General features: G+C 44.8%; 1 protein-coding gene across 2 annotated transcripts in view; it reads left to right on the top strand.

The window, feature by feature from the left end:
* Positions 1–5,112: 5,112 nt before the first annotated feature.
* The window catches only part of JPH2 (junctophilin 2), a 77,838-nt gene continuing 68,503 nt past the window's right edge, over positions 5,113–14,447 (top strand). The window contains exon 1 of one of the 2 annotated variants that reach the window (XM_014578147.4): positions 5,113–6,206. In XM_014578147.4, coding sequence (XP_014433633.3) covers positions 5,828–6,206 — 379 coding nt within the window. In that variant the 5' untranslated portion in view covers positions 5,113–5,827. The remainder of the gene's footprint in view (positions 6,207–14,447) is intronic. The other variant, XR_016347044.1, reaches the window with a different exon arrangement.

Here is a 14,447-nt window from a genome sequence, read left to right as displayed (position 1 = left end):
GCTAAATTTCGTTATTTAAACCAGACAAAAACACCTTACTTTAGAAATGTGACCGTTCTAAGCCTAGAATGATTTAGTTTGATTAGAGAATGGTCTCTTCTAATATCTGAATAAGGAACAGCTAACTTGGGAAAATCTGCATATTATTAAAGGCCTTATTTTTTAAAAATAATTGGGCAGTTCTAGGTTACTGCAGAGACCAGTCCATAGACAGGGCTGTACGAGATCAGACCTCTTTATGTGAGAAGTCTGATGCTGTATCTTAGCTCACTTGAGGTCTCTCTGATGTTGCATTGCAACCTGTATGCACACAGTTATGGATACAGGGTTAGCTTTAGAAACTTGTCAATTGAGGGGCTTTGTAACCCTAAATTATGGGATTGTCTTTACATCTATTCCAAGTGCCTGAATTTGCTTTTCTGGGAGGGTACAATGTTGGTTCATGATTAAAGAGCAGCTTTGTTTCTTGTAGGATACAGTTTCTCTTCATGCTCTGCCTCTGAACTTTTCTTCTCTGTTCCTTTCTCCACACCTTCCCTGTTCTCTAAGGATGCATCTACACAGCACCCTTACCTTGAAATAAGTTACGCAATTTGCACGATACAAATTGCATAGCTTATTTTGAGGTAATTTCAAGATAGCTTATTTTGAAATTTGGTGCTGTCTACACACTGCACCAAAGTTTGAAATAAAATGTTGTTCTGACAAGTCCCTTAACCCTCATGGAACGAGAGTTACAGGGATCCCAGAACAGTGCGCCCGTTTTGAAATATATTTTGAAATAACCGGCACGTTTAAAGACATGGAATTGCTATTTCGGGATACTTCTGATATCCCGAAATAGTGCCGCTGTGTCTACGTCGTCTAAGTTAGTATAGTGTCAGGTGGTAGCATTAACATGGAAGAGGTACTATCACACTAGGCTTCCTAATTGGAGAAATAATTCAGGGAATCAGAGCTTTTGCCTTTGTCTGCCACAGGAGAAATAGATGGTTTTGTAGCCTGAATATAATTGTTCCTCATTAATTGCCAAAGGAAAAGCAGTTGATGAGGTGAGTTGATTACTTTGCAGTTTGTTTTTTAAAATATGCATCAAAAGACCAAAAATAACATTTGCCAACTTCTTCAGTGTGCTTTGCCTGCACACCCTTCCTCCACTGTAATCCTATTTGTAGGTTAGACAGAAATACCCACGTTTTTCCTCTCTGCTATTGTTAATTTCTTAATAGTGAGTTGACACACAATCAGCCTGTGCTTCAACTAACACTTGGTCAAGTTGCCATGCTGGGACATCTTTGGCCTTCCTGCTACATCCATATGTTCTCTTTCCCCACCCTTCCAGCAACACCATTACCAAAATATAAAAATATTAGCAATGTCTTGCCCTGATGGTGTGATCCTTCTCTTGTCCTGAAGCCGAGTGCTGATGGATGTAGGTTTGATTCCCTCCCCCCCCCCCCCCCCCCCCCCCCCGCCGCCCAGTACCAGTAGTTTGAGGATGTTTTACAGTTCTGTGCCTTTTGTGTGAGACAAGAACTTAGCAGAAATACTTCCTTGCTAAATTCCACTGGCATCTCCAATTATTAAGTGTGTCAACCCTCTTCCCTTATCTGCAGCCTGGCATGGCTTAATGACATTAGATGGTCACTGTCTCAGTTTGTTCACTGAATGGTTTCACAGTTTAGAATAAACAGTAACCCCAAACTAACTTGAATTTCTTAATGTCAGAAGTCCTAAAAAAGCGGGCTGTGCTGGTTCAATTTTTCTCTTCAATTTCCCCGTAGTCAGATAACTCACTAAGAATTGTCACATGTATTTAAATTTAAAGTAGCTCCATTTCCTTGTGATTGTCTGCAGCAGGAGTAGAGCTACAAGCTGTGAAATTTCATTTCATTCCCCAAATGCTCATTCTTGGGGATTTTTTTCAATACGCAGGCCTGTATGAACTCACTGCATTGCTCAGCTTCTAATAATTAATATATTAGGCATTACAGCCTCAGAATGGGAGGCCCCCGTTACCATACCACTATTCTGTTTTCTCACTGGAGTCCCATAAATTTAGGAGCCAGGATTTATATTTTGATTGTCCTGTTTTATAATACATGAAGCACAGTATGGTAGACTTTATACAGTCAATTATTTTGTACTGTATTTTATGAAGAGTGAGTCCTGCAGTACAAGTCATATCTAGTAGGGACCCTAAAGAAAAACTGAACACTGGTGTGCACTGTTGGAAGGAAAAGTGACTAAACAAGTTGACAATCTGTCTGGCCACTAGATGTCACCCTTACTCTGTCCATGACAAGATAAACTTCTTACTGATGCTTGTCCTTATTAGTGCATCAGTTCAGTCATTTTGGAAGCCTACAATGAAGCAGTGCTTGAAGTACACATGTGTTGAACATAATTTTGATTATAGTTTTGTTGTGGAGCAGTGCTGCAGTTGGTAATGTAAATAACTTCCATGGTCCTGAACGTAAGCCCATAATGATAGCATCAGTTGCAAAGCCCTGAACAACTATGCAGTACATAAGATGAGACTGTGCAGCATGCCCAAACTACAACCAACTCATATCTCAATACTTTACCTTTTAGCAGGATAGTAGGAACACAAATTAGCTTTATTGCTGCCACTGCTTGCTTTGGGATAAGTACCTGTCCATACCCCTCACTGTCCCAGGCTCAGACCACAGCTGCGGTGGCTGTGGAGCCCTCAACTGGGACCCTGGCGATGGCAGCAGAGGGGCTGGATCCTGCGAGTGGTCACAGAGTGGCTGGGCCATGATTGACCTCCCATGAGCCAGCAAATTCTCTAGTTCAGCACCAGTCAGGTGCTGAGGCTGCCAGACTAGAGAGGTTCAACCTGTGGTAGTCACTAAATAGCACATCATCCTTTTATATTTCAGGGCATGTCTACAGTGGGGAGTTATTTCGAAATAAGGCGAGTGTCCACACTACCAAGCCTGATATTTCGAGATAACTCCTGCTTGTGAAGAGGAATAAGCTTATTTCAAAATAGTTATTTTGGGAGTTATTTTGAAATAATCTGGTAGTGTAGACATAGCCTCACTGAGCATCTCCTTTGGGTATGGAACAGATGAGGCTGAAGAAGAGAATGATTCCGATCAGCATGACATGCTGGGGTAACTTCCCCTCGCCTTCCTGTGTTCTTACTAGTCTTATATTTGAAGATGGGAATTACATGAGATACTCTAGCTAATGCCATAACAGCTGTACCAGGCTCTGTAGTGTAATCTTCCAAGCAATGCCCACGCCACCTATTAGGCAGAGCCACTGCTGGTCATCTTGGAATAGCAAACATGTTTCTAGCTTTGGGGGGGGCAGGAGGAGGAAAGCTGACCCTAAGGTGAAACTTGGTCTCATTTGGCCTGGGAAGTGGCTTTCAGCAGATGCTTCACTTGCATTTATGGTTGTTAGTTCATTGAGGGTTTGTCTATATTTGAAAACATGCTCTAAAACAGATGGAAAAATATGCAAACCCTCCCAATCTAGGTGCATTTCAACTGCTTTAAACATTGCTTAAATCTGCTTTAATTCTGTAAATTGCAGACTAAAGCAAAACTGGTTTAAACACCATCTACACTATCTCCTTGAATAATTTTAACCAGATTGATCCAATACAGACCAGGTTTAAGATGACCCTGGCTCACTGTATACATCACAGCTCGAAAATGAGAGTGCAGTGCTCAATTACGTGAATCCTATTCTCAGTAGGACAATTGACACCGCTTGGTAGGAGTGATGGAGATGAACAAATTTCAATTGTTTGTAACTCAAAACTTTTCTCTGGATTTCACTTTAATGTGTATGTTCTTGTCTCCTCCCCTTCCCTAGAACTGCCTGTGAGTGAATAAGTGGGCTTTCCTTTAAAATGTGAGTTGTGCTTCATCTCATTCCCCAAAGATTTTGTTGTTTAAACACTAACCTGCCCAACCAGCATGGCTTGTGCCCTATTCACATACAAGTCAGAAACTGGTGGAAGGACTGGTGTTACTACAGAGCAAAGACTGAGTAACTGAGGGGACAGGTAAAATGACTGGTAGAAGTAACATGAGCCACTTTTCCTGCAGATGGGTAAAGGTGCTATGTGTCCAGCTTACCAGCAGAGGCATCTGAAGGCCCAGTAAGGCTTCCTCCTAAGAAAAGAGGGACTAATCTGAGCCTAGGTCTTGCTCACCAAGGCTGTGTCTACAAAGCAGCATTATTTTGGCATAACTGATATTCTGAAATAAAAAGCATGTCTACACAGCAGGCCATTATTTCAAAATAATGTTGGAGGACTTACTCTGACCCCTGTAACCCTAATTTCATGAGGAGTAAGGGAAGCAGAAGAGGAGTGTTCTTACTTCAACTTCCTGCTGTGTAGACGGGCCAAAAGCCCAATTTAACTATTTCGACTTCAGCCCCTTCAGTTGATGTAGCTGAAGTTGCATCACTTAATTGGACTTTAGCCCTGTTGTGTAGACCCAAGCTGTGCTGGGAAAAAGATAATGGAGGGGAGTGACTGCCTAAAAGCTGAGTTGGCCCTTTGCTTAGGTAAGTGGGGAAGTGAGCAGTTTGCAGATGCCTGGGGGGTTGACCCAGAAACATTTGCTCTATAAGAGGTTTTAGCCTTGGCTGTGGTGTTTCTGCCCTGCCTAGGGGCAGAAGCAGGGCAGCAGCAGCTGGGAACTCAGAGCTCACTTTTGGGGAGACAGGGTGGCCCTTTGCCATTCAGCCCTTTCCTCCCCCAGCCCTTGAGTCCTGGCCATTGTTTATAATGAGTCTTCTGACAGCAAGTCCCCAGACTGCTTCCTGCCCCAATCAGGGAACGTGCCCCAGGCACCCACGTCGCGGAGCAAAGGAGGAAAATGTCAAAGTCACTGAACAGGACCCAGCAGAATCCCCCTCCCCTCGGACCCCCCCCCCCCCCTCCTCAGCCACTTCCCATGGGCTATTTTTAAGCAGGCACTTACTTTCCCAGCTTCTCCCTCCCCTCTTCCTTTTCTGGATTCCTGCCCAAGGGGGGGGTTGTCTCTTTCCTCCTTCATAAAAGGCCCCCGGAGCAGGGGCTGGGCCTCGGGGGGTTATTTTGGGAGCCGCTCCTGGGATCCGATGGCCTTGTTAGGGCAGCGCTGACCTTTCTACGGCAGGAGGAGGAGAGAGGGGAGGGGGAAGGGGCAGCGAAGGAGACAGACGCGCAATGGGGCTCTGAGAAGGGAGGGACGGGGCAGGCAGCCGGAGCAGCAGCAGGAGCCGTGGGGAGCACAGCAGCCTGGGCGGGTGTGACCAGGAAAGGGGCCCCCCTCCGAGGAGCCAGGGGCCCCCCCTCCCCTTCCCGGAGAGCCTCTTAAAGGGCCCGGACGCGTCCCCAATGCACCGGCAGGGTAATGAGAAGCCTGCAGAGATACGAGTCAGATCTTGCAGCTGAGGTTTTACCCCTCCCCTCCCAATCTGCCCCAGTCCCGCAGCATGGTCCATGCCTGCTTGTCCGGTCCTCTAGATGGCAGGTTAGTGCGGAGTGGGGTGCTGGCTTGCAGAGAGGTGCCCGTGGCGTTCACAGCGTCGGCAGTGTCCTCACACCCGATCCTTCTCCCCTCCCCAAGACAGGATCCCTTCCCAAATCCCTCCCTTCCTCAGTCCTCTGCCTGGGCAGCACCAAGCCACCATCCCGTTGTCCCAGAATCTTGCTTCGAGCCTGTTTAATTTGGAAATGTGGCAGCAGTTTAAATTCCCCAAACTTTTGCTTATGGAAAACAGGCCTGCTAAGTAGGAAGGAAAGAGAGGAAGAAAGGCTCAAAGTGGAGATCCCGGCTTGGATGGCACCATGAGTGGAGGAAGGTTTGATTTTGATGATGGAGGTGCATATTGTGGGGGGTGGGAAGGGGGAAAAGCCCACGGCCATGGCATCTGCACTGGTCCCAAGGGCCAAGGGGAGTACTCGGGCTCATGGAACTATGGCTTTGAAGTGGTGGGCATATACACCTGGCCCAGTGGCAACACCTATGAAGGCTACTGGTCTCAAGGCAAAAGGCACGGTTTGGGGATCGAGACCAAAGGACGGTGGCTTTACAAAGGCGAATGGACCCATGGCTTTAAGGGACGGTACGGGACAAGGCAGAGCATGAGCAGTGGCGCAAAGTACGAAGGAACCTGGAATAACGGGCTGCAGGACGGTTATGGCACTGAGACTTACGCAGATGGAGGTAAGGGGGACACTGGAGGTATCACTTGGGGTCAGGTCAGTGAGCAACATGATATTTGACTTGTACATCCCAAGGCTATCCATCATCTCAGGAGAGAGAGAGTTTAATGCAGATTACCTACGGCAGAAGCCCTTGCAAAGCACTTGACTGGAACATTCTACCTCTGCAATACATTTGTGTATATTTCCGCAGTACAGCACACTTTGTATGTGATATCTTTCTAATATACTCTGAGTTAGGCCCTAATTTCTGTAGTCTGGCTGGGAAATTGCAACATTCCGTAATCTACATACGTTTCCATTTTCCATTCACAAAACAAAAAAATTGTAAAGTTTCTGGATGAGTATGCTTTCTACTTTGAAACAAGGTCCACAAATGTCATGATTATCGATGTTACCCCCAAACTTTATTTTCTTGAGCTAGTGGCTAATGAAATGCTGGACTAATCTATCATTGGATTATATTATGGGACATCTGCTAACAGAATCATGGGCCCATGATTAGAGCAAACTACAAAGTGTTAAGAATTAATTTTCAAAGGGCAAAGAGTTGTGAATGTTTTTGCCTTATACATCAGTGTGTCATCTACTGCATTTTACTGCTTCGTGTCTATTTATTAAATACCACATTATGTGAATGCACTGAGTGAATGCAGTGAACATGTGCACGATTTAAACCCAACCAGTATGTTTATCAAAGCTGTCTAGGGGATTCAGTAACCTATCTTCCACTAATATATATCCCTGAGGCTACTTTGAAAATCTCAGCCCATGTTCATCCACAAAGGCACTCAATAGACAAGTATTTATCATGCAATTTGCAAATGCTCTGAACAGTGAAGAAAAACATTAATTTGACAAGGGGGGAAGCTTCTGAGGCTGATGAACAATAGTAATGCAATATCACAGGAATCCTGTGCAAGTAAATCTGTAGTTTTTCAATAGTATAACATTGCATGCTGCCATGGCTAAGTCAAAGGGTGCTAGGGGGAAGGGGAGAAGTACTTGCAAATATATTCCTGAAGATTGTGCTTTATTATTATTTAGGCCCCACAATGACAGTTATTTATGAAGAAAAACAATTTGAGAAATGTATCTCTTGCTAATAAAAAGCATATCACATACAGACGTTAAACTACTAGGAGAGTTCAAGCTACAGTATTGGCTTTCCAGAGTTTTGTTTTAATGTGCCCTGATACAGTAAGTTACTAAATCACATGCCTAAATTTAAGCATGTGAATAGCCCTGCTGAAGTTCTTATACTTACAGGACATGAAGTTGCAGTTAAAGCTGAAGATTAGAGATGACCTGATTCATTTGTCCAATTTTTCAACATCATCCTTCTTCTGTCTTCAGACTATGGGATTTGTTAAATAATCCAACTGCAGTTTACAAGACTGTGATAATACAGGGCAAGAGCTAAACTACATATGTTTGTAATGAATTGAACTATTGACATAAGGATCTTCGGGTCATTTGTAAGATATGCATATGTTCAGTGTAATGGCGCACTCATACAGTTGTTGTCGAGTAAATATTTTTCATTACTATAACACTTTATTCTGAAGGATGTCAAATTGCTTTAAACCATGCATAGCGATTGCTACAGCCACCAGTAAAATGCAGCTACCTTTGGGATATGATGTTGCAGGTATTCAACAACTCTCACGGCTACGTCTACACTGGCATGATTTTCCGAAAAAGATTTTAACGGAAAAGTTTTCCGTTAAAAGCATTTTCGGAAAAGCACGTCTAGATTGGCAGGACGCTTTTCCGCAAAAGCACTTTTTGCGGAAAAGCGTCCGTGGCCAATTTAGACGCGGTTTTGCGCAAAAAAAGCCCCGATCGCCATTTTCGTGATCGGGGCTTTTTGCGCAAAACAGTACTGTGCTGCTTACACTGGCCCTCTTGCGCAAATGATTTGCGCAAAGGGCTTTTGCCCGAACGGGAGCATCACAGTATGGGTATGTCTACACTACCCCGCTAGTTCGAACTACGGGGTAATGTATGCATACCGCACTTGCTAATGAAGCCCGGGATTTGAATTTCCCGGGCTTCATTAGCATAAGCGGGGAGCCGCCATTTTTAAATCCCCGCTGCTTCGAACCCCATGCAGCGCGGCTACACGGGGCTCGAACTAGGTAGTTCGGACTAGGGTGCCTATTCCGAACTACCGGTACACCTCGTTTCACGAGGAGTAACGGTAGTTCGGAATAGGAACCTAGTCCGAATTACCTAGTTCGAGCCCCGTGTAGCCGCGCTGCACGGGGTTCGAAGCAGCGGGGATTTAAAAATGGCGGCTCCCCGCTTATGCTAATGAAGCCCGGGAAATTCAAATTCCGGGCTTCATTAGCAAGTGCGGTATGCATACATTACCCCGCTAGTTCGAACTAGCGGGGTAGTGTAGACATACCCTATTTCCGCAAGAACACTGACGATCTTACATGAGATCGTCAGTGTTCTTGTGGAAATTCAAGTGGCCAGTGTAGACAGCTGGCAAGTTTTTCAAAACTTGCCAGTCCAGACACAGCCATACCAGTACAACACAATAAGGACATCAATGCATCTATGCAGGCTGAATTTGGCACAGAAATTGGAGTTTAACTGGTATTCTAGGTTGAACACTTCCATATTCTTCCCTGCAAATAGATAAATAAATAATGAAATTAAATTAAATAAATCCAACCCCCCAGAAAGCATCACTGTAGTGGTTTCCTCTGCCGTAAGTCAGAACTGTAATGTTGTGTGTCATCTAAACTATGGCACCTTTGTTGGCAGTAGTGCTCACATTTATTCTTGGCAAGGGTGAGGGGGAGGTTCAGTGCAAAAAAGAAAATTAAAATTCTGTACACAATATTTTAAAATTCTGCGTATTTTATTTGTCAAAATAACATCTAACCACACCAGTTTCAATTATATTGGTAATTTATTTCAAAAGGCTTGTCAGGAAGTATGTCTGTAACAACACACTCAACAACAACAAAATTCAGGAAATGTTTAGACTCCTTACTAGGTATAGTAATGAAGAACTTTAAGTGATAATTCATTTAAACTACAATATAGAAGTAGATTACCTGCTATGTAAGGCTATGTCTAAACTACATCCCTCTTTTGAAAGAGGGATGTAAATTAGACAGATCGAAATTGCAAATGAAGCCGAGATTTGAATTTCCCGTGCTTCATTTCATAATGGCGGCCACACGTTCTTTCGAAAACGGGTATTTTGAAAGTGAAACTATTGACTAGATGCGGTTCTTTAAAAAAAGAATCCTTTTTCGAAAGATCATGTACAGCTCCCATGTCCTTCAGTCCCACTAACCCTTCTGAATCCCAGTCAATATGGCCCCTTAGCAGCACTGTGCGCCACATTTTTTCCACATTCCCCCATATTCTGTGCCTCCTCACTGGGTCCTGCAGGCAGGGAGCTGTGAAGAATGCAGCCTCTGGCCCCTCTGTCTCCATAACTGGCTGCTCCAGTTCTGAACCAACTTGTCTTCTCTTCTGGTGCCACAGCAGCCTCTGGTGGGTAAAAAGTTGTAACTGCAGAATCTTCCCAGAACAATCACTTTTCTTCAGGGGAAAAAAATACCAACCTAAGGGGACATGAATTCTGCATGGGCACAGTGGCACAGAACTTCCTCAGGAATAGTGTCACACTCCTTGGGTCTTGTTCACCATTAAAGTAGAATCTAGACTCATTAGGGACCATGCCACATAAAGTATGCCTGACACAACCTTGGGCCACTGGCTAAATATGGATCCAGAAAGACGTGATTTACTGAATCACCGAAATCATTTTATGCAATGTTTAGTTATTGATATGCCTGTGTGGTCTCCCATCCCCAATACTGAACTAGTTTGATGCTGGTTAGCTGCAAAGAGCTGATCTGTACCCAGACTGAGGTGGTGGAGCTGTCAAGTGTCTCCTAATTTTATTGGACAATTAGGTCCAGGCTTGATGTGTGTCTGAGCAGGTCATTCAACATATGAATTTCTCTGACAGAGTGTTATGCAAGGCTTGTGAGTAGTAACTGACACTGAAAATGAGAAGCAAGGTGGGATGAGTAGGAACTGGATAAGCCATGTGGTTGATGTATCCAACCTGTCTCCCCACATACACCTGCTGGCCATTTGCAAGATCAAAATTTGTACTGAGGTACCCGAATGAAAGATCTGGGAAAGCCAGATGGACCTACCATGTGCTGTGACAAAGAGCAACCCTGAATTGCTTCTAACTCCCTAGCAACTAGGCATGAAAGGAGGGTGAGCTCCAATAAGGTGAGGTCCGTCACCCGCTCTTAGCCTGTTGTCATATTTGAAGGTATAAAGAACATGTTTGTTTGTTTGTTTGTTTAAAAATGTAATTAACTCAGAGCACCATGATATAGTTTTGTTCACAGAGTGAGACTGGGGCCCTCTAAGAGTACAGTACCTTATAAGTGAAGGCGAAGAGGAGCTAGGATCGGGGATGCCCTGTATGTGTGTGTGAGTGAGCTAAGCATGTTACAATGCTGAGTAAATGACTCATTGACTGAGCTCCCCGCCCTGGCCTTATTCCTAACCGACACAAACCCCCGTCATTTTTGTACAAAAGAGAAAGATGGGTGTGTCTGGAGAGCCGGCGGGGGGCGGGGGGGGGGGAGAGAGAATTGATCACACTAAACCACTCAGGAGCTGCTGCTAATGTAAATATCTGATTTTCAGCTCCTGATCTTCAATGCAACTGTAGAACTTTTAAAAATGTCTTTTGTCCAAACTATGGCCTGCAAACAGTTTGCTGTGTCCAGCTGTTTCTAGGGAGCTGAGAGAAAGCCCTGGTGTAAATTCACCTCACAGGGAAATAATTCAATTCAGTTGTCATGAGACTGGTGGGAAACGTGAAAAAGAGTGAAGCAAGTTTCAGGAGAGCTATGAACTCAGCTGAAGACTCCGTGAGGTGAAGAGCTAGAGAGAGGCTGTTGCAGCTGATAGGCTCTGCAGAGAAGATGCTTCATGCATCCACAGTAGTGAAATTGTGTGTTATGATGAGTGATGGGAGGAGATTAGAGAAGGAAAGAGGCAGAAGGTCCATGGGGCTGGCCAAGGTGAGTCTGTGGCAGGTTCTAAAAGCAGGTAGGGCAATTCTCTGGACCCTGAAATGAATGTGGAGCCTGGGAAGGGAACTAAGGAGAGAAGCGACGTGTCTGTGAGTATATGAGAAAGTGAGCAGCAGCAGGGCTGGGCACCTGGGCCACGGGGATGCCACTGAAGCGGGAATTACCAGCACTAATCAAGCTGAGAGGGGATTGAGGCTTAGAGGGGATTTCTCTAGGGCTGGAGCTCAGGCAGTTGCCATGATTTTGCTGCTAGTTCTGTCACTGTGTATTGCCAAGTGCAGACAATAGCTAGCAAAAGTCTGGGGATTCTTCATACTACCTACCCAGAGCATAGCCACAGGTTGGCCAGGGGCCACCCGCTTAGCGTCCAGGCCCAGCCAAATCTGAGCCAGGGTGCAGTGTTGCCTCAAAAGCCCAGAGCGTCGCTCAGGCACCTAAATCCAGGGCAGAGCTGTGCGTCCGCCCCTCAGAAAGCAACACGCCGGCAGCTCTGCTTTGCCATTTTCTAGCAGCCCCGCTTGGCAAGTGAAGCCCTGTGTCTGGGCATGGCAGGGACAGGAAGAGAGCATGGCATTGGGGGAGGAGTTGAGCTAACACAGTCTGTCATTGCCCATCCACCCAAAAGTCAGGGCCCACCGAAAATAACAATAACAGGGCTTGTACAGTACAGCTCCTCCTTAAGGTGCTTTACAAAGAAAGCGTTCTCATTTAACCGTGGGTAAGTGGTTCACCTGGGTCATGCAGCATGGCTCTAGCAGAGGTCATCATCAACTAGTGGTGTCTGCCAAAGGTCTGTCCTGGGACCAATCCTATTCAACTTATTTATAAATGATTTGGAGAAAGGGGTAAACAGTGAGGTGGCAAAATTTACAGATGACACTAAACTGCTCTAGATAGTTAAGACCAAAGAAGACCGTGAAGAGCTTCAAAAAGATTTCACCAAACTAAGTGATTGGGCAACAAAATGGCAAAAGAAATTTATTGTTGATAAATGTAAAGTAATGCACACTGGAAAAAGTAGTCCCAACTGTGCATACAATATAATGGGGACTAATTTAGCTACAACTGCTCAGGGACAGATCTTGGAGTCATTATGGATAGTTCTCGGAAAAGATCCACTCAGTTTGCAGCGGCAGTCAAAAAAGCAAAGAGGATGTTAGGAATAATTAAAAAAGGGATAGAGAATAAGACAGAGAATATCTTATTGCCTCTATATTTGCCCACATCTGGAATACTGCATACAGATGTGGTCGCTTCATCTCAAAAAAGATATAGTGGCCTTGGAAAAGATTCAGAGAAGGGCAACAAAAATGATTAGGGATTTGGAATGGGTCCCATATGAAGTGAGATTAAAAAGACTAGGACTTTTCAACTTAGAAAAGAGGAGACTAAGGGGGATATGATAGAGGTCTATAAAATCATGACTGGTGTGGAAAAAGTGAATAAGGAAAAGTTATTTACTTGTTCCCATAATATAAGAACTAGGGGTCAATAAATGAAATGAATAGGTAGCAGGTTTAAAACAAACTAAAGGAAGTTTTTCTTCACGCAGTTCGCAGTCAACCTGTGGAACTACTTGACAGAGGATGTTGTGAAGACTAGGACTTTAACAGGGTTCAAAAAAGAGCTAGAGAAGTTCATGGAGGTTAGGTCCATCAATGGCTATTAGCCAGGATGGGTAGGATGATGTCCTTAGCCTTGGTCTGGAAATGGATGACAGAAGAGGGATCATGTGATGATTACCTGTTGTGATCCCTCCCTCTGGGGCATCTGGCATTGGCCATCGTTGGCAGATAGGATAGTGAGCTAGATGGACCTTTGATCTGACCCAGTGTGGCCATTCTTATGAAACAGCATCCCAGTCTTCCAGTTCAGAATCCAGTTTCCTGTCCACTAGCCATGCTGTCTTTTCAGCGGTGCTTTACCAAGACTGAATCTGGCCCCCAAACTGAGGCTTTTTAGTTATGCACGGTCACAAATCAATCCTCACTTCTGTTCTAACAGCAGGCACTAAGTTTTCATTAGTTTGTCTTTCTTGTGTATTTAATATATCTGTCAGTCACACTAAGTACTTCTAGCAGGTCTATCGTCAAGGTATCAGTGCTGTAAAAATTAGGGATACAATGTTAGCTGTTTCCAGTAAGTTGGCAAATAAGCTCTCTAAAACCACAATGAGAGTTTGTTATCCTGCACCTTATGCCCAGTGTGCAAAAGGAAAGAGGGTGCTATCTCCTGAAGAAAAAACCATGGTTCATGCCATGAAGCACCCTCGCTTTTGAGGCCATCAATGATCATCCTGCCTCGGTATTAATTGACCATTGCTGCTCAAGGAAGGTGCATTATATCATCTGCCCATAAGTAGAGGGCACACACAACCAATGTTCCCTCTAATTTTTTCATCCATGTGCAGAAAAATTTTAGTGTGTGCACCGAGGCATGTGAAGTTGGCACCACCAGTGGAAATGGTTGTGGGCGCTGTTGTAATCCACTGGCAGCATTTGAATCTCTACTGGGTGGCCGCCCAAACACTCAGCTTTCAGAGAACACTGCCCACAATTTTGTGAATCAGAGGCTGTGTCTACATAGGCATGATCTTGAGCAAATACTCTTTAACACAAGAGTTCTTGCGTTAAAGTATTTGCACAAGAGAGCGTCTACACAGGCATGTGCCTTTGTGCAAGAGATGTGCTTTTGCGCAAGAGCATCTGTGCCAGTGTAGATGCTCTCTTGCGCAAGAAAGCTCTGATGGCCATTTTAGCCATCGGACTTTCTTGCGCAAGAAATTCATGTTGCCTGTCTACACTGGCCTCTTGCGCGGGAACAGTTGCGCAAGAGGGCTTATTCCTGAGCCGGGAGCATCATAGTTCTTGCGCAAGAAGCCCTGATTTCATACATTAGAACGTCAGTGTTCTTGCGCAAGAACTCCCCGCCAGTGTAGACAGGCAGCATGTTTTTGCGCGAAAGCGGCCGCTTTGGCGCAAGATCATGCCAATGTAGACACAGCCAGAATGAGTGAGACTGAGGGCTCCAGAGACCATGTTTAATCCGCACTGCAGCTTGAGCCTTCCCATTTTAGTGTGTCTAACAATAAACAGGGTCAGTTCCGTTTCTTTAGGAGCACACCCAGAAATCTCTAGAAACCCAGC

The sequence above is a fragment of the Pelodiscus sinensis genome, chromosome 17 (genome assembly GCF_052426305.1).
Source record: "Pelodiscus sinensis isolate ZL-2025 chromosome 17, ASM5242630v1, whole genome shotgun sequence".
NCBI classification, from domain to species: Eukaryota; Metazoa; Chordata; order Testudines; family Trionychidae; genus Pelodiscus; species Pelodiscus sinensis.
Note: the sequence above shows the minus strand (reverse complement) of the source record. Positions and strands in the feature narration are given on the sequence as shown.